The sequence below is a fragment of the Loxodonta africana genome, chromosome 11 (genome assembly GCF_030014295.1).
Source record: "Loxodonta africana isolate mLoxAfr1 chromosome 11, mLoxAfr1.hap2, whole genome shotgun sequence".
NCBI lineage: Eukaryota > Metazoa > Chordata > Mammalia > Proboscidea > Elephantidae > Loxodonta > Loxodonta africana.
The window spans coordinates 25,327,984-25,349,057 of record NC_087352.1 but is presented as its reverse complement, the minus strand read 5'-3'; the positions used below and the strand labels follow the sequence as shown (position 1 = coordinate 25,349,057).

General features: G+C 39.0%; 1 protein-coding gene across 1 annotated transcript in view; it reads left to right on the top strand.

Annotated features, from left to right (window-relative positions):
* The window catches only part of LOC104845577 (sulfotransferase 2A1-like), a 32,137-nt gene extending 29,411 nt beyond the window's left edge, over window positions 1-2,726 (top strand). Inside the window, exon 5 of the mRNA XM_064293194.1 lies at window positions 2,410-2,726. Coding sequence (XP_064149264.1) covers window positions 2,410-2,527 — 118 coding nt within the window. The 3' untranslated portion in view covers window positions 2,528-2,726. The remainder of the gene's footprint in view (window positions 1-2,409) is intronic.
* The last annotated feature ends 18,348 nt before the right edge of the window (window positions 2,727-21,074 follow it).

Below are 21,074 nucleotides of genomic sequence, written 5' to 3'. Positions count from 1 at the left end.
ATAGAGTTTCCAAGGAAAGCCTGGCAGATTCGAACTGCTGATCTTTTGGTGAGCAGCACTTAACCACTACACCACCAGGGTTTCCAAGGAAAGAAAGGAAGAGTAAAAATGGAGTAGGGTCAATAGATTGTGAGTTCCAATGGAGGTGAAGTATTAAGGAAACTGAATTGTGTGTAAATATGAAATTTTGTGGCACTTCTACTCTGTCCTATAGGGTCACTATGAGTCGAAATTGACTCGACGGCAATGGGTTTTTTGGGTTTATGAAACTCTGTATTAGGAATGTATGACGTGTGAAATTGAGATCATGGAGGAAGATTGTTATTGTTTTGTTAGGTGCCATCAAGTAGGTTTTGACTCATAGCGACTCTATGCACAACAGTACAAAACACTGCCCCGTCCTTCACCATCCTTACAATCGTTGTAATGCTTGAAAGCATTGTTGCAGACATTGTGTCAATTCACCTCGTTGAGTGTCTTCCTCTTTTCTGCTGACCCTGTGCTTTGCCAAGCATGATGTCCTTCTCCAGGGACTGATCCCTCTTGACAACATGTCCAAAGTATGTAAGACCCAGTCTCGCCATCCTTGCGTCAACTCTTTTTCGGTCTTCCTTATTCATTGTCCAGCTTTCACATGCATAAGATGCGATTGAAAACACCCTGGCTTGGGTCAGGCACACCTTAGTCTTCAAGGTGACACCTTTGCTTTTCAGCACTTTAAAGAGGTCTTTTGCAGCAGATTTTCCCAATGCAATGCATCTTTTGAGGATTAGAAATTAGTTATTAAAATATATAGGGTATACCTTGAGTTTCAGAAAGTGAAGAGAACTTGAAGCACTTGCTGATGAAGATCAAAGACTACAGCCTTCATGGTGGATTATACCTCACCGTAAAGAAAACAAAAATCCTAGCATGTGCATCAATAAACAACATCATGATAAATGGAGAAAAGTTTGGAGTTGTCAAGGACTTCATTTCACTTGGATTCACAATCACCACCAATGGAGGAAACAGTCAAATCAAACAATGTATTGCATTGGAAAAATCTGCTGCAAAAGACCTCTTTAAAGTGTTAAAAAGCAAAGATGTCACTTCAAGGACGAAGGTGTGACCGACCCAAGCCTTAGTATTTTTCATCACTTCATATGCATGCGAAATCTGGACAATGAATAAGGAAGACAGAAGAAGAATTCATACCTTTGAATTATGGTGTTGGTGAGGAGTATTGAATATACTATGGACTGCCAGAAGAATGAACAAATCTGTCTTGGAAGGATAGCCAGAATGCTCATTAGCAGGGAGAATGGCAAGGCTTTGTCTCACGTACTTTGGACATGTGATCAGGAGAGAACAGTCCCTGGAGAAGGAAATTATGCTTGTTAAAGCATGGAATCAGTGAAAAATCAGAAGACCTTCAATAGGATGGATTGACACACTGCAACAATGGACTCAAGCATAACAATAATTATGAGGATGGCACAGAACTGGGCAATGTTTCCTTCTGTTGTAAATCGGGTTACTATGAGTCAGAACTGATTGGATGGCATCTGACAACAACAACAACAACAAATCTTGAGTTGAAGTTATTATTGTTTTTGTTGCCTTTGTTTTTCCTTTTTTTATTGTGATACGTCTATATGTAACAGACCATTTGCAATTTCCGCAAACTTCACATTGGTTACATTCATCGTATTTTTCAACCATCAACAATAACCATTCCCAAATTTTTCCAATACCATTAACAGATGCCCAGTGTCTCCTAAGCATTGTGTCTTCCTTTCCCCCTCCCTACCTTCTAACCCTGCATGCCATCCACTAATAAACTTTGTTCTCTATACACTTGCCTAATCTAGATATCTCATATACTTGCAACCATACAATGTGTTTCATAATTATTCAGTCCTCACTATATTACTATGAGGCATGTACTAGAAATAGACCTAATTTAACAGATGGCAAACTTAAGGCTTAAATACATTATCTAACTAGAATTCTGAGGTTACAATCAATAGTTATCTGGCTCCTGACAGGAAATTATAATCATTCTGTTATGTTGTTGTGGTCAGTTACTGTCAAGTCAGCTTCAACTCATGGCAACCTTGTGTATAACAGAATGAAAAATTGCCCCATCATGTGTCGTCTTCATGATCTTTACTAAGTTGAAGTCCACTGTTGCACATATTGTGTCAATACATCTCATGGAGGGTTTCCTTTGTATTCACTGACCCTCTATTTTACCAAACATGAAGGTGGTTGGTCTTTCTTGATGACATGTCCAAAGTGAGACATATTGCTATTCCCAGTCCAGTGTCATGAAAGAAGGGCAGAAGGACAGTTACAGGAGAAGTTCAAATGAGGTCTTGAGATACTATTTATAAGTCTGATCTGGACTTATTTTTTGTATTTAACAGGAGCCATCGGGGACTGGAAACATCACTTTGCAGTGGCCCAGAGTGAAATCTTTGATAAAATACACAAAGAGAAGATGGTGGGGCTTCCTCAAGGGTTTTTCCCATGGGAATCGTGACCTAATATTTCTGAGTCTGAGATGAATACTGATTCCTTTCATGCCCTTACACACGGGCATCCTAAGATGTAGCAGAAAATTTGTCATTGTATCCTGGGGACTTTACCCCAACAGTACAGTTACGCTTGATAATTGAAAAACAACAGGTACTCTATTAAATTTATGCCACACGGCTTCAAAAAAACTACACAATATTTAATACATGCAGGAAATAACATTTTAAAACTCTTGTAAATTTTACGTAAGCTAAGAAATAAAATCAAACGCTCTGCTATATTTCTGACAGATAGATTATTACATGAAATGAGATATTTCCTGCGTGGGTACCACTTCTGTAACCAACCCCAATCATATTTCTGTTTCTGTTTCCCAAAACAAATGAGTATTTTGAATTTAGAAAGTATACTTTCACAGCAGACGTGCTTGGTACTTGGCCCAGATCATCAAACCAGTACACATACACTCTAGTGGGAGTCCCTTGATTGCACAAATGGTTAAGTGATTGACTACTAACTGAAAGGTTGGCAGTTCAAACCCATTCGGACTGCTTCTTAAGACACGCCTGGCAGTCAGCTTCTGAAGGGTCATAGCCTTGAAAACCCTAAGGAGCACAGTTATACTCTGCACACATGGGGTCACCATGAGTCAGAATTGACTTGAGGCAACTGTCAACAACAGCAAGCCTATCATAGTCATAACACATCCTCGGTAAACGAACACATAATAACAAATAGAAATGGTTATTTCCCTGATCTTCATCAACATTTTATTCCATGTATTTCAGTGGTAAAATCCACACAAACACAAAATAATCTCTATTTTCAACCTTAGAGAAATTATGGCAAAAACTCATATTTAAATTTCTAGACTTAGCTACTGGCCTGCAAAAGGTTTAATTCCTTCTGTTAAAGAAACAAATACATAAAAACATTGCTGCTGCAATATTTAGTCATTTAGGCTTAAGTGCACTTTTTTGGCTCACATAATCCTCACCATCCAAGAACTTGCAAATTCTTGCCAAGAGAAATATTGTGCAGTTAAATTTATACCAGTACATTTCACTTTCTTAGCTGTGGTCTGTAGTCAGGCACTTAAGTATTTGTGCCATCCAGGAAGACTGAAGGAGAATTGATGCCTTTGAATTGTGGTGTTGGCGAAGAATATTGAATATACCACAGACTGCCAAAAGAAAGAACAAATCTGTCTTGGAAAAAGTACAACCAGAATGCTCCTTAGAAGCAAGGATTGCAAGACTTTGGACATGTTGTCAGGAAGGATCAGTCCCTGGAGAAGGACATCATGCGTGGTAAAGCACAGGGTTGTAAGAAAAGAGGAAGACTCTCAACGAGACGTATTGACACAGTGGCTGCAACAATGGGCTCAAGCATAATGATGATTGTAAGGATGGTGCAGGACCAGGCAGTGTTTTGTTCTGTGGTACACAGAGTCGCTATGAGTCAGAACAGACTTGACAGCACCTAACAACAATGACAACAAGGACACCTGCTTCACTTTAAAAAGATCTTAAATTTTATGAATTTCATCAATTCATGAACTTCATAAATACTGCAGGTTGTTGACTTTTTTTTTTGTTCTTCTGCTGGCTTAGACTTGTTTAGACTTTCTGGATTCCCCCTCCCCTGCGAGTACACCCATGTGTCCCAGAACTTCTCTGCTAGCTAATGATTATTCAAGCTAACTCTACCCTCCTATATTTACAGCTGTGATCTCTGGACCCTAAGTAAACTGGGAGTTGTTCTGTCTCAATCTCTAACTTTTGCACCCTTATCTTGCTTTATTAAGAGTTTAGCTCTTAGTTCACCCTTCAGCCAACGATTAGACAGGCCTATAAAAAAAACAGTACTAAAAGGACACACCAGCCCAGGGGCAAGGACTAGAAGACAGCAAGGAGCAGAAAAGCTGGTAAAACGGAACCCAAGGTCAAGAAGGGAGTGTTGACATGTTGTGGAGTTGTTAACCAATGTCATAAAACAATATGTGTACTAACTGTTTAATACGAAACTAGTTTGCTCTGTAAACCTTCATCTAAAGCACAATTTAAAAAAAACAGAATGTTGAATGAGAGGGTTCACTCATTTAAAAAAAAAAAAAAAGTTTCTCACTTAGAACCAGCAAACAAAGTCAGCTGCCTCTGTTTTCGTTAGATGCAATCAAGGCAGTTGGCACTCACAGCAACCCTATGTACAACAGAAAGAAATATTGCCTGATCCTGTGCAAATCCTTACAATTGTTGTTATGCTTGAGCCCACTGTTACAGCCACTGTGTGAGTTTATCTTGTTGGTGGTCTTCCTCTTTTCTGTGTACCCTCTATCAAGCATGATATCCTTCTCCAGGGACTGGTCCCTCCTAATAACATGTCCAAAGTATGTGAGATGAAGCCTCACCATCTTTGCTCCTAATGAGCATTCTGGCTGTTCTTCTTCCAAGACAGATTTGTTCATTCTTCTAGCTGCCCTTGGTCTATTCAATATTCTTCGCCAACACCGTAATTCAAGGTCATCAATTCTTCAGTTTTCTTTATTCATTGTCCAACTTTCACATGCATACAAGGAGATTGAAAACACCATGTCTTGGTTCAGGCACACACCTTAGTTCTTAAAGTAACGTCTTTACTTTTTAACACTTTAAAGAGGTCCTTTGCAGTAGATTTGCCCACTGCAATGTGTCATTTGATTTCTTGACTGCTGCTTTCATAGGTGTTGATTGTGCATCCAAGTAAAATGAAATCCTTGACAACTTCTGTATTTTCTCAGTTTATCATGATGTTGCTTCTTGGTCCAGTTGTGAGGATTTTTGTTTTCTTTATGTTGAGGTGTGTCTTAGTCATCTAGTGCTGCTATTACAGAAATATCACAAACAGATGGTTTAACAAAGAGAAATTTATTCTCTTACTGCCTACTAGGCTACAAGTCCAAATTCAGGGGGAGGCTTTCTCTCTCTGTCGGCTCTGGAGAAAGGTCCTTGTCACCAATCTTCCTTTGGTCTGGGAGCATCTCAGTGCAGGCCTCAGGTCCAAAGGATGCACTCTGCTCCTGGCACTGCTTTCTTGTTGGTGTGAGATCCCCATGTCTCTGTCTTCACTTCTCTCTTTTATATCTCAGAAAAGATTGGCATAAGACACTACCTCATCTTGTAGACTTCATCAATATAGCTGCTGCTAATCCATCTTATTACCTCATAGTGATGGGATTTACAACACATAGAGAAATCACATTGAACGATGAAATGGTAGACAATCATACAAGGGAATCATGACCTAGCCAAGTTGACAGATATTTGGGGGGGACACGATTCAATCCATGACAAGGTGTAATCCATACTGAAGGTTGTAGTCTTTGATGTTCATCAGTAAGTGCTTCAAGTACACCTCAGTTTCAGCAAGCAAGGTTGGGTCATCTGCATATTGCAGGTTGGCAATGAATCTTTCACCAAACCTGATGTCCCATTTTTCTTCATATAGTCCAGCCTCTCGAGTTATTTGCTCAGCATACAGACTGAATAAGTACGATGAAAGGATTCAACTCTGAAGCACACCTTTCGTGATCTTAGGCCATGAATTTTCACCTTGTTCTATTTGAACCACTGCCTCTTGGTTTATGTACAGGTTCCACATAAGAACTATTAAGTGTTCTGAAATTCCCATTCTTCACAATATTATCCATAATTTGTTAAGTTCCACACAGCCAAATGCCTTTGCATAGTCAACAAAACCCAAGTAAACACATTTCCGGTATTCTCTGCTTTTAGCCAAGATTCTTCTGATGTCAGCAATGCTATTCCTCGTTCCATGTCCTCTTCTGATTTTGGCCTAAGCTTCTGACAGTTCCCTGTCGATGTACTGCTGCAACTACTTTTAAATGATCGTCAGCAAAATTTTACTTTGTGTGATTTAATGATATTGTTCAATAATTTCTCCATTCTGCTTGACCACCTTTCTTTGGAATGTACACAAATATAAATCTCTTCCAGTCAGTTGGCCAGATAGCTGTCATCAAAATTTCTTGGCATAGATGAGTGAACACCTCCAGCGCTGCATCCACTTGTTGAAACACCTCAGTTGATGTTCTGTCATTTCCTGGAGCCTTGTTTCTCGCCAGTATATTCAGTGCAACTTGAACTTCTTCCTTCAGTACCATCAGCTCTTGATCATGCACTGCCTCCTGAAATGGTTGAACATCGACCAATTCTTTTTGGTACAGTGACTCTGTGTATTTCTTCCATCTTCTTTTGATGCTTCCTGCATCGTTCAATATTTTGCCCATAGAATCCTTCAAAATTGCAACTTGAGGCTTGAATGATTTTCTTCAGTTCTAACAGTTTGAGAAATGCCAAGCATGTTTTTCCCTTTTGGTTTCCTAAATCCAGGTCTTTGCACAGGTCATTGTAATACTTTACGTTGTCATCTTGAGCTGCCCTTTGAAATCTTCTGTTCAGTGCTTTTTATCATTTCTTCCATTCACTTTAGCTAAGTGACTTTAAAAAAGCAAGTTTCAGAGTCCTTTCTGACATCCATGTTGGTCTTTCCTTTCTTTTTAATGACCTTTTACTTTCTTCATGTTTGATGTCCTTGATGTCATCCCACAACTCATCCAGTCTTTGTTCATTAGTGTTCAATGTGTCAAATCTATTCTTGAGATGGTCTCCAAATTCAGATGTGATATACTCATGGTCATATTTTGCCTCTTATTTTAATTTTCTTCAGCTTAAACTTGAATTTGCATAGGAGCAATTGATGGTCTGTTCTGCACTTGGCCCTTGGCCTTGTTCTGACTGATGATATTGAGCTTTTCCTCATCTGTTTGCACAGATGTTGTCAATTTGATTCCTGTGTTTTTCATCCAGTGAGGTCCACATTTATAGTTGCCGTTTATGTTGTTGAAAAAAGATATTTGCATTCAATAAGTCTCGGTCTTGCAAAATTCTATCCTGCAATCTCCAGTGTCATCTCTATCACCAAGGCCATTTGATATTAACAAATAGAAATGATTATTTCCCTAAGCTCCGTCAGCTTTTCCTCTGTGTAGTTTAATATTGATATACATAAACACAAAATAATCTCTCCTTTTAAACCTTAGGCAATTTATGAAAAAAAAACCATATTTAAATTTCTGGACTTAGCTGTTGGCCTGCAAAAGGTTTCATTCGTTTTGACAGAGACACGATTACAAAAAAAATTGTGTCTGCAACTTGTCAGTGTCATTTAGGCTTAAGTGAACTTTTTGACCCATATAATCCTCACTATCCAAGAGAAATAATAATTCCTGCCAAGAGACATAATAATACCTATAATATCTGCAAGTTAATACCAAAAACAAACAAAACCATTGCCATCGAGTTGATTCTGATTAAAGGTGACCCTACACAGGACAGAGCAGAACTCCCTCATAGGGTTTTCAAGGAGTGCCTGGTGGATTCGAACTGCCAAAATTTGGTTAGCCACAGAACTCTTAACCACTATGCGACCAAGGTTTCCAATGTTAATGCCAGTATATTTCACTTTTTTGTTGGTGTTAGTAGTTGAGCACAAGGATATTAAAATTTTATGAATTTCATCAACTTGTCAACATTAGAAATACTGCTGGAGTCATGTGTCAACACAGCTTAACCATTTTTTTTTTTCCAGATTAAATATTATGTGAATTCAAAAATGGCTGCAGCAGTATATCGACAGGGAGCTGCCAGGAATTCAGGCCAGTTTCAGGACGTGGAACCAGAGATATCATTGCTGATGTCAAATTGGATCCTGGCTGAAAGCAGAGAATACCAGAAGGATGTTTACCTCTGTTTTATTGATTATGCAAAAGCATTCAGCTGTGTGAATCATAACAAATTATGGATAACATTGCAAAGAAAGGGAATTCCAGAGCACTTAATTGTGCTCATGAGGAACCTTTACATAGATGAAGAGGCAGTTGTTCAGACAGAACAAGGTGATATTGCATGATATAAAGCCAAGAAAGGTGTGCGCCAGGGTTGTATTCTTTCACCATACCTATTCAATCTGTATGCTGAGCAAATAATCCAAGAAGCTGGACTATGTGAAGAAGAATGGGCATCAGGATTGGAAGAAGACTCATTAACAACCTGTGTTATGCAGATGACACAACCTTGCTTGCTGAAAGTGAACAGGACTTGAAGCACTTACTAAAGAAGATCAAAGACCACAGCCTTCAGTATGGATTGCACCTCAACATAAAGAAAACAAAAATCCTCACAACTGGACCAATGAGCAACATCATGATAAACAGAGAAAAGATTGAAGTTGTCAAGGATTTCATTTTACTTGGATCCACAATCAACAGCCATGGAAGCAGCAGTCAAGAAATCAAAAGACACATTGCATTGGGCAAATCTGCTGCAAAGGACCTCTTTAAAATGTTGAAAAGCAAAGATGTCACCCTGAAGACTAAGGTGTGCCTGACCCAAGCCATGGTATTTTCAATCACATCCTATGCATGTGAAAGCTGGACAATGAATAAGGAAGACCAAGGAGGAATTGATGCCTTTGTGGTGTTGGCAAAGAATATTGAATATTGGATTGCCAGAAGAAAGAACAAACCTGCCTTGGAAGAGGTACAACCAGAATGCTCCTTAGAAGCAAGGATGGCGAAACTGCATCTTACATACTTTGGACACGGTATCAGGAGGGATCAGTCCCTGGAAAAGGACATCGTGCTTGGCAAAGTACAGGGTCAGCGAAAAAGAGGAAGACCCTCAACGAGGTGGATTGACACAGTGGCTGCAACAATGGGCTCAGGCATAACAACGATTGTTAAGGATGGTACAGGACCAGGCAGTGTTCCGTTCTGTTGTGCATAGGGTCGCTCTGAGTCAGAACCTACTTGACAGCACCTAACAACAACAACAAATATATTCCTATTAGTAAAGTCACAGTGTTTCATGGGCTTTACACATACTCTGTGATGGAACTGGTTCACAATTGGGTCAATTACTAGCTGTGGCACCTTGAAAGAAGTTGCCAAAAAATGGGAAAACTACAGGACAGAAAGTAAGAACATCAAGAGAACATTCATGGCAGAGCCAACGTGGTGCTATAGACAGAAGCACCACACCGTCCCTCCACAACAAAGGCCAAAAAAGCTAAGTAAAACAGAAACAAATGTCAATCCTGGAACCCTAAGCATCAAATGAAAAGATAAAGAACTCAACCAAGCACTGAATGGAATAAGAAACGGACAGAGAACAGAAAACAAGGAGAGATACGGAGTAGAGGTCACTTATCAGCAAATGCAGCATAGATTCACCAACTTGGACACCTGTCAGAGATGGGTGGACAAGAAGTTTGGGAAAGCAGCTTCAAGGAGCCCCCAGCAGAAGACAGAGTAGCCAGTAACCAGTGATATATGCTTTCCCAACCCCTACCCTCCTTCCTCTTGCTCGGCCTTCACCGCTTCCCAGCAGGCCAGAGTTGCTTGGCCAGGAGGCGCCGGCTTCTTGCTCCATGGATTTGCCCCACCCCCACCAGCCGGCTCCCTCAGTGCAATTTTTTTGTTACTGATGTTGCTTTTTTCAGCTTCTTTTCGTTTCTTCCCTGTCTCTCACCTCATACTCCTTCTTTCTCTTGAACACCTGGCTCCATGTGCCATCTTTGCTTCTTCTTGACAGGCTGGAAACCACCCCTTGGCTGGGGAACTGCTTCCCCAGTCTGTGCCACAATGCAGGTGGAATCCCTGGGGTTTTTGTTGTTTTTCTTTTTCCCTTTTGTTTTTCTTCATTTCCCTTTTTCTCAGCTGTCTCTACTTACCTTATTTTCCTGTCTCCTGAATACCTGGAGCTGTGTTACATCTTTGCCCCTTCTAGCATGGCTGTACTGCATGGCTTGGGAGCCACTTTGCAGGTCTGTGAAACCACATCAGTGGGATCCCTGGGAGCATTTTATTTTATTTTTTTCTTTTCTCCTTTTTGTTTTTCTTCATCTCTCAGTTTCTTGTCTCTCTCTATTTTCCTTCTTTCCTGGCTTCTGAATACCTGCTGCCATGTGCCATCTCTGCCCCTTCTAGATGGGCTGTGTCCTGAGGCCTGGGAGCCACTTCCCTGGTCATCACTGGGATCTCTGGGGGCATTTTTTTTTTCTCTTTACCTTTTTGTTTTTCTTCATTTCTCATTTTCTCATCTCCACTTCAACAGCAGGTTCGCTCAGCACTTTCTTTCTTCTTTTTTGTCTCCTGTTTCTCTCTCCTCTCTCTTTTTCCCATACCAAGCTTAGTTCCACACATCACAACCACCCCTTCCCTCCTGCCTACCTTCACTATGTGCTGCACATCACACCTCAGAGCAACACAGGCATGACATACAGGAACCTGACCTTCACTGACCTCTAGCCCACCCTGTCAGCCCCCGTATGTGCCACAAACAACCCATCCCAGCCCCTCCCCTTCAGCTGGACCTGTCTTGCTGCACCATAGCTGTGCAACTGGCTCTGCCCATTGGACAAGGTGGTGAAAAGTATCATGTCCACAAATGAGCAAACAACGAAGAATGCACAGCCCACTTGCTCTGATGCAACCAAATAAAACAAAAAAGCAGGATGAAACCAACAAATCTACAATCAATAAATGAAGAAAATAACTACTGAATGTCCCAAAGACAGCAGACAATATGAAAACACATAAAAAATACAGAACAGGGCAGTTCCAGTAGGTGGCTAAAATAAAATGCCAGATGACTTTCTAGTAAAAGAAAAGGCACTGGAACTACCTGATAGGGAATTCAAATCTCTAATATTCAGAGCTATCCAAGGTTGAAGCAAAAATGAGGAAAAAAATAGACAAATTCTTGGAAAAGGCAGACAAATCATGGAAAATACAGACAAAACGGTGGAAGAATTGAGGAAAAAAATACAGGAACAAAATGTCACAATAAATTTACAACTGGGAACCATACAAAAAGAACAATTAGCTGGAGGCGATGCCAAGATGGTGGAATAGTCAGATGCTTCTGGTGGTCCCTCTTACAACAAAGACCCAAAAAGCAAGTGAATCAATTATATACATGACAAGCTAGAAGCCCTGAACATCAAAGGCAAAGTTAAGAAATCATAGTGAGCAGCAGGTGAGGGAGAGATGGTTCAGAAGCAGGGAGAAGTTGTAGGACCTGACTTGGCGGGAACCAGAGCCCCACAGGACCAATCCTCTGGCATGGCCATGGCAGGGCTGGTGGTAACCTTCAGGACACGTTTTCCACACTGATAGAGAGTGAGTAGCACAGAGTATACTCATGCCTCTGGAATCAGCAAATAACAGTGCTCTTGGCAAAATTTAAGTACTTGCATCTAATTTACTGTGCAGATCAAAAAACACCCTTTGTGAAACATCTCTCTCCCATTTATCTGATCCCTCTACCCTAACCCCTTAGCTGGCATCAGTAGTGGTTGATTTCCCTGGGCCTGAGATAGGTCCTGCTGTGTGCCCTAAGCCATTCTACTTTCCTTGGATTAGGAAAAAATTATTAAATGGGGAAAAAATAATCTTCCAGCTCCCCTAAGCTGGGAACTCAGGGTAGAAGTGGCTCCTGTCCAGGCACAAATGGTCCACTGATTTTGAATACCTTTCACTGATGCATAGACCTGTGTGGGCCCATTTCAGCAGCTTAGGCACTCATTGGCACAGTGCAATGATTGGCAGAGTGCCTGAAGTCTGACTTCAACTGTCTCAGCTGTGTGGTGTAGAGGCAGGTTTTTGGGGTTTGACACCACTCTGCCTATTAAGCAGGGTCCTCACCCACCCACATCAGGGGCCTGAGGACTGGTGGCTCCACCCATGCTACATAGCCATCCACAACAGGAGTCCAAGGACAAGTGATGCCCCCCAGTCCTTATAGCCAAAATCACTGGGTGCCTATGGTCTGGCTACAGAACCCACCCAAGTGTGCATTCTAGGGAACAGGGACACGCTTTCCTCACACTCAGGGAACGGTTGTCAGTCCCCTGCCTTGCTCACAGCATGACCTCCTGCAGCACCAGATACCTGTGACTACACCAATCACCCCTGCTCCAATGAGACTGTAGGTGAGAGCCTGCACCACACACTTGGTGACCGACTGCCTGGACACCTGAGCTGAATCCTTCCAAGAAAAGTGAACAGACTCCTAGGCTCATATACCTGGTAACAGCTGTAGGCATCTGGTGACAGGACGTTACGGCTTCAAAGGCACAATTAATCAAGCTAGCTCACTCAAGTAGCCTATATGGGCATATCAAAACAAAAGAAAGAAAGAAGCTAGGACACAGTCAGCAAACATAAAATAAACTAACAAAACAACCTATAGATGGCTTGGAGACAACAATCAATATCAAATCACATAAAGAAGCAGACCATGATTACTTCAACAAGCTCCCAAAATAAACAATCAAGGAATCTTCCAGACAAAGATATCTTCCTGGAATCATCAGAGTAGAATAGAAAAGATTAGTATATAGAGCTCTTCAATAGATCAGGAAGAAAATCAGGTAAAACACAGAACAAGTCAAGGAACACACAGATATAGCAGTCGAGGAAATTAAGAAGGTTATTCAAGAGGATAATGACAAATTTAATAGGCTGCAAGAATCCATAGAGAGACAGCAAACAGAAATTCTGAAGATTAACAATAAAATTTCATAGACAACTCAATAGAAAGTCATAGGAGCAGAAATGAGGAAATACAAGTCAGAATTAGTGACACTGAAGATAAAACACTTGGCACCAATACATTAGAAGAAAAATCAGATAAAAGAATTACAAAAAATGGAGAAACCCTAAGAATCATGTGGGACTCTATCAAGAAAAATAACTTATGAGTGACAGGAGTACCAGAAAAAAGGAGAGAGAACAGAAAATACAGACAAAATTATTGAAGATTTGTTGGCAGAAAACTCCCCTGATACTGTGAAGACAAGAAGATATCTATCCAAGATGCTTATTGAACCCCACATGAGGTAGATCCCAAAATAAAATCACCAAGACATATTATAATCAAACTTTCCAGAACCAAAGATAAAGAGAGAATTTTAAGAGCAGCTAGGGATAAACAAAAAGTCACCTACAAAAGACAGTCAATAAGAATAAGCTCAGACTACTCGGCAGAAAACATTCAGGCAAGAAGACAATGGGATGACATATATAAAGCCTTCAAGAAAAAAAATTGCCAACCAAGAATCATATACCCAGCAAAACTGTCTTTCAAATATGAAGGCCAAATTAAGACATTTCCAGATAAACAGAAGTTTAGCGAATTTGCAAAAACCAAGCCAAAACTACAAGAAATACTAAAGTGAATCCTCTGGTTACAAATCAATAACATCAGATAACAACCTAAGACTAGAAAACAGGAGAGAACAACCAGATATCAATGCAGATGAGGATTTCACAAAAAAATCAAGATTTAAAAAATGCTCAAGAGGGAAACAGCAATGTCATTATATAAAGGAAGACAACATTAAATCGACAAAGAGAAAATAAAAAATGTAGTCATAGATCTTTCATATGGAGAGGAAGTCAAGGCAATATTAAGAGATAAATGTTTGGTTTAAACTTAGAAAAACAGGGGTAAATATTAGGGTAACCACAAAGGAGACTAACAATCCTACACATCAGAATAAAATACAAGAAAAACATAAACACTCAGCAAAAACAAAATCAACAACAATGAAAAAGAAGAAAAGACAATATATAAAGAAAAACTACTCAGCACAAAAAATTACTTGGAAAAAAGAAACTCAACAATGCACAAAAAAAGACATCAAAATCACAACGCCAAACTCATACCTATCCATAATTATGCTGAATGTAAATGGACTAAATGCGCCAATAAAGAGACAGAGAGTGGCAGAATGGATAAAAAAAAAAAAAAAACAGGATCCATCTATATGCTGCCTATAGGTGACACACCTTAGACTGAAAGACACAAACAAACTAAACCTCAAAGGATGGAAAAAAATATATCAAGCAAACAACAATCAAAAAACATCAAGAGTGGCAATATTAATTTATGACAAAATAGACTTTAAAATTTAAATCCACCACAAAGGATAAGAAAGGACACTATATAATGATTAAAGGAACAATATACCAGGAGGATATAATCATATTAAATACTTACACACCCAACAACAGGGCTTCAAGACACATAAAACAAACTCCAACAGCATTGAAAAGCGAGATAGACAGCTCCACAAATAATACTGGGAGACTTCAACACGCTGCTTTTGATGAAGGACAAAACATCCAGAAAGAAGCTCAGTAAAGAGACAGAAGATCAAAACACCAAAATCAACCAACTTGACCTCATAGCCAAATACAGAACACATCCACCCAACAGCAGACAAATATATTTTCTTTTCCAAAGCACACGGAACACTCTCTAGAATAGACCACATATTAGGTCATAAAGCAACCCTTACAGAATGCAAAAAATAGAAATATTACAAAGCATCTTCTCTGACCATAAAGCCATAAAACTAGGAATCAATAACAGAAAAAGCAGAGAAAAGCACGTATACTTCCAAGGACATGGAAACTGAAGAGCACATTGTTCAAAAACTACTGGGTTGTAGAAGAAACCAAGGAAGGAATAAAGAAGTTCATAGAATCCAATGAGAATGAAAAAAAGTCCTATCAGACCTTTTGGGACACAGCTAAAGCAGTGCTCAGAGGTCAATTTATAGCAATAAATGCACACATTCAAAAGGGGGGGGCAAAATTCAAAGAATTATCCCTACAACTTGAACAAATAGAAAGAGAGCGACAAAAGAGAACAAATAATAAAATACAAAATAATAAAAATTAGAGCAGGACTAAATGAAATAGAAAATAGAAAAACAATTGAAAGAGTTAACAAGACCAAAAGCTGATTCTTTGAAAAGATCAACAAAACTGATAAACCATTGGCCAAATTGACAAAAGAAAAACAGGAGAGGTAGCAAATAACCTGAATAAGAAATGAGATGGGCAATATCAAAACAGACCCAACTGAAATTAAAAGAATCATGTCAGTTTACTATGAAAAATTGTAGAAACCTAGAAGAAATGGACAAATTTCTAAAACCACATGACCTACCTAAACGAACACAAAAAGAGGTAGAACAACTAAATAAACTGATAACAAAAGAAGAGATTGAAAAGATAATTAAAAAACTCCCCCACCCTCCCAAAATAAAAACCTAGCCCTGACGGCTTCACTGGAGAATTCTACCAAACTTTCAGAGAAGAGTTAACACCACTACTACTAAAGGTATTTCAGAGCATAGAAAAGGACAGAACACTCCTAAATTCACTCTATGAAGATAGCATAACCCTGATACAAAAACCAGGTAAAGACACCAGAAAAAAAAAGAAAATTACAGACCTATATCCCTCATGAACGTAGATGCAAAAATTCTAAACAAAATTCTAGCCAATAGAATTCAACAACATATCAAAAAAAATTCATCATGACCAATTGGGATTCATACCAGGTATGCGGGAATGGTTCAACATTAGAAATGAATGTAATCCATCGTATAAATAAAACAAAAGACAAGAACCACATGATCTTATCAATTGATGCAGAAAATGCATTTGACAAAGTCCAACACCCATTCATGATAAAAACTCTCATCAAAACAGGGATAGAAGGAAAATGCCTAAACATAATAAAGGGCATTTATACAAAGACAACAACTAACATCATCCTAAATGCAGTCTAAAAGCATTCCTCTTGAGAACAGGAACCAGGCAAGGATGCCCTTTATTACCACTTTTATTCAACATTGTGCTGGAGGTCCTAGCCAGAGCAATTAGGCTAGATAAAGAAATACAAGGCATCCAATTGGTAAGGAAGAAGGAAAAGTATCTTAATTTGCAGATTACATGATCTTATACACAGAAAACTCTAAAGAATTCACAAGAAAACTACTGGAACTAATAGAAGAGTTCAGCAAAGTATCAGGACACAAGAAAAACAAACAAAAATCAGTTGAATTCCTCTACACCAATAAAGAGAATGTTGAAGAAGAAATCACCAAATCAATACCATTTACAATAGCCCCCAAGAAAATGAAATACTTAGGGATAGATCTAACCAGAGACATAAAAGACCTATACAAAGAAAACTACAAGAAATTACTGCAGGAAACCAAAAGAGACCTACATAAGTGAAAAAACATAGGAAGGCTCAACATTGTAAAAAATGTTATTTACCTAAAGTGATCTAGAGATACAATGCAATCCCTATCCAAATTCCAATGACATTTTTTAATGAAATGGAGAAACAAATCACTAACTTCATATAGAAGGGAAAGAGGCCCCAAATAAGTAAAGCATTACTGAAAAAGAAGAACAAAGTGGGAGGCCTCACACTACCTGATTTTAGAACGTATTGTACTGCCACAGTAGTCAAAACAGCCTGGTACTGTTACAACAACAGATACATAGACCAATGAAACAGAATTGAGAATCGAAACATAAACCCATCCACATGTGAGCAGTTGATATTTGACAAAGGCCCAAAGTCTGTTAACTGGGGAAAAGAGTCTCTCTAACAAATAGTGCTGGCATAACTGGATATCCATCTACAAAAAAATGAAACAAGACCTATACCACACACCATGTACAAAAACTAATTCAAAATTGATCAAAGACCTAAATATAAAATCTAAAACGATAAAGGTCATGGAAGAAAAAATAGGGACAATGCTAGGAGCCCTAATACATGGCATAAACAGTATACAAAACATTACTAACATGCACAAACACCAGAAGAAAAAATAGATAACCGGGAGCTCCTAAATTTCAAACTTGCATGTTCATCCAAAGACTTCACCAAAAGAGTAGAAAGATAACTTACAGACTGAGAAAAAGTTTTTGGCTATGACAAATCTTCTCACCTTCTGATCTCTAAAATCTACATGATACTACAAAAACTCAACAACAAAAAGACAAATAATGCAATTAAACAATGGGCAAAGGATATGAATAGGCACTTCACTAAAGAAGACATTCAAGCAGCTAACAGATACATGAGGAAATGCTCATGATCATTAGCCATTAGAGAAACGCATATCTAAACTACAGTGAGTTACCATCTCACCTCAACAAAGCTGGCATTTATCCAAAAAACGCAAAATAATAAATGTTGGAGGGGATGTGGAGAGACTGGAACACTTATACACTCCTGGTGGGAATGTAAAATGGTACGACCATTTTGGAAATCAATTTGGTGCTTCCTTAAAAAAACTAGAAATAGCACCACCATATGATCCAGCAATCTCACTCCTTGAGAAATAAGAGCCCTCACACAGATATATGCGCACCCATGTTCATTGCAGCACTGTTTACAATGGCAAAAAGATAGAAGCAACAAATGTGCCCATCAGCAGATGAATGGATAAATAAATTATGGTATATTCACATAATGGAATACTACGCAATGATTAAAAAAAACAACGATGAATCTGAGAAACACCTCATAACAAGGAGGAATCTGGATGTCATTATGCTGAGTGAAATTAGTCAATTGCAAAAGGACAAATATTGTATGAGACCACTATTATAAGAACTCAAGAAATAGTTTAAACACAGAAGAAAATATTCTTTGGTGGTTACAAGAGTGGGGAGGGAGCAAGAGGGGTACTCACTAATTAGATAGTAGACAAGAACTATTCTAAATGAAGGGAAATACAACACACAATACAGGTGAGGTCAGCACAACTGGACTAAACCAAAAGCCAAGAAATTTCCCAAACACAACAAAATGCTTTGAAGGACAGAGCAGCAGGAATGGGAGTCTGGGAACCATGGTGTCAGGGGACATCTAGGTCAACTGGCATAAAAAAACATATTAAGAAAATGTTCTCCCTCTCACTTAGGTTAGTGGCGTCTGGGGTCTTAAACCTAGCAAGCAGCCATCTAAGATGCGTCAATTGGTCTCAACCCACCTGGAGCAAAGGAGAATGAAGAACACCAAAAACACAAGGAAAATATGAGCCCAAGAGAAAGAAAGGGCCACATAAACCAGAGACTCCATCAGGCTGAAACAGAAGAACTAGATGGAGCCTGGCTACCACCAATGACTTCCCTGACAGGAAACACAACAGCGAATCCCTGATGGAGCAGGAGAAAAGTAGGATCCAGACCTCAAATTCTTGTAAAAAGACCAGACTTAACGGTCTGACTGAGACTAGAGGGACTCCAGAGGTCATATTCCCCAGACCCTTTGTTAGCCCAAGACTGGAACCATTCCCGAAGCCAACTCTTCAAACAGGAACTGGACTGAACTATAAGACAGAAAATGATAATGGTGAGGAGTGAGCTTTTTGGCTCAAGTAGACACATGAAACTATGTGGAACATGGGGAATACAGGGTGGAGAGGAGGAGTGTGCTGTTTCATTAGGAGGAGAGTAGCTAGGAGTACATAGCAAGGTGGGTATAAGTTTTTGTATGGTATACAATCAAAAGCAAAAATTTGCAAGTGATTGGAGTTCCAGAACAGGGGAAGAAAACAGAAAACAGAGGGAATCATTGAAAAATTGCTGCCAAAAACTTCCCTAATATCATGAAAGATGAAAAGCTGACCATCCAAGAAGGATGACAAACCCCATATAGGATAGACTCCAAAAGAAAATCACCAAGGCATATCATAATCACACTAGCTAAAACCAAAGACAAAGAAAGAATCCTGAGAACAGCTCAAGAAAAATGAAAAGTCGCAACAGAGGAGAAACAATAAGACTAAGCTCTGATTACTTGGCAGAAACCATGCAGGCAAGAAGGAAATGGAATAACATATATAAAACCTTGAAAGAAAAAATTGCCAACCAAGAATAATATATCCTGCAAAACTCTTGTTCAGATATGATGGTGAAATTAGGACATTTCCAGGTAAAAAGAAATTAAGAGAATATGTAAAAACCAAACTTAGAAGAATTATTAAAGGGAGTCCCCTGGTTTGAGAACAAACAACATCAGACAACAGCCTGAATCTAGGACACAAGATCACATCACCCAGATAACAACTGTCATAGCCATCTAGTACTGCTCTAACAGAAATACCACAAGTGGATGGCTTCAACAAAGAGAAATTTATTCTCTCATAGTCCAGTAGACTAAAAGTCCAAATTCAGGGCATCAACTCCAGGGGAAGACTTTCTCTCTTTTTTGGCTCTGGAGAGGGGTCCTTCTTATCAATCTTCCCTTGGTCTAGGAGCTTCTCAGAGCAGGGACCTCAGGTTCAAATGATATACTTTGCTCCCAGCACTACTTTCTTGGTGATATGAGGTTCCCAACTCTCTGCTCACTTTTCTTCCCTTTTATCTCTTGTAAGGTAAAAGGTGATGCAGGTCACACCCTAGGGAAACTCTCTTTACATTGAATCAGAGATGTAATCTAAGTAAGTGTATTACATTCCACTCTAATCCTTTTTAAAGTAACCCAGTCTTGCTTCATTAACCACAGGCAGAGATTAGGGTTTACAACACATAGGAAAATTACAACCATCACAAAAAGGAGGACAGCCACACGATACTGGGAAGCATGGCCTAATCAAGCTGACACGTATTTTTGAGGGGCACAACTCAAGCCTTAATTCCAACCTAGGAAATGAATCTTTAAGGACTATTCAAAACAAAAGGATTTACAACAGAGAACCAGTCACGTTAATCTGTAAATGACAACAATGTCAGAACAATAAAAGAGGTGATAAACAATGTAGATATAGAACTTTCTAATGGAAAGGAAGGCAAGGTGATACCAAGTAATAAAGGCTGGTTCAAATGTAGGAAGATAAGGGTAAATTTCAAGGTAACCACAAAGAAAGTTAACAAACCTACTCATCAAAATAAAGAAAAGATAAAGTCTCAGTAAAAAAAAATCTACGAAAACAAAAGAAATTAAAAAAAAAAAAACACAAACAAAAGGAATTCACCACAGGACAGTAAGAGGAACAAAGAAAACATTAGCACCACAAAAAAAAAAGCACTACAAAATGACAGCAAAAAACTCAAGCCTATCAATAATTACACTGAACATAAATGGCCTAAATGCACCCATAAAGAGACAGAGAGTGACAAAATGGATTAAAAAAAAAAAAAAAAAAGATCCATCAGTACGCTGTCTACAGAGGAGGCTCACCTTAGAAGAAAGACATTAAAAATCAAAGAATGGAAAAAATATATATCAAGCAAACAGCTACCAAAAAGGAGTAGGAATTTCAATACAAATCTCAGATAAAATAGACTTTAAAACAAAATCCAACATAAAAGACAAAGAACGGCATTATACAATGATTAAATGGATGATCCATCACGAAGACATAACCATAACAAATATCTATGCCCCCAATGACAGGGCTCCAAAATACATAAAACAAACTCTAACAGCACTGGAGAGAGAAATTGACAGTTCCACAATAATTGTAGGTATTTTGGTTATCTAATGCTGCCATAACAGGAATACCACAAGTGGATGGCTTTAACAAAGAGAAATTTATTTTCTCACAGTCTAGTAGGTTACAAGTCTAAACTCAGGGTATTGGCTTCAGGGGAAGGCTTT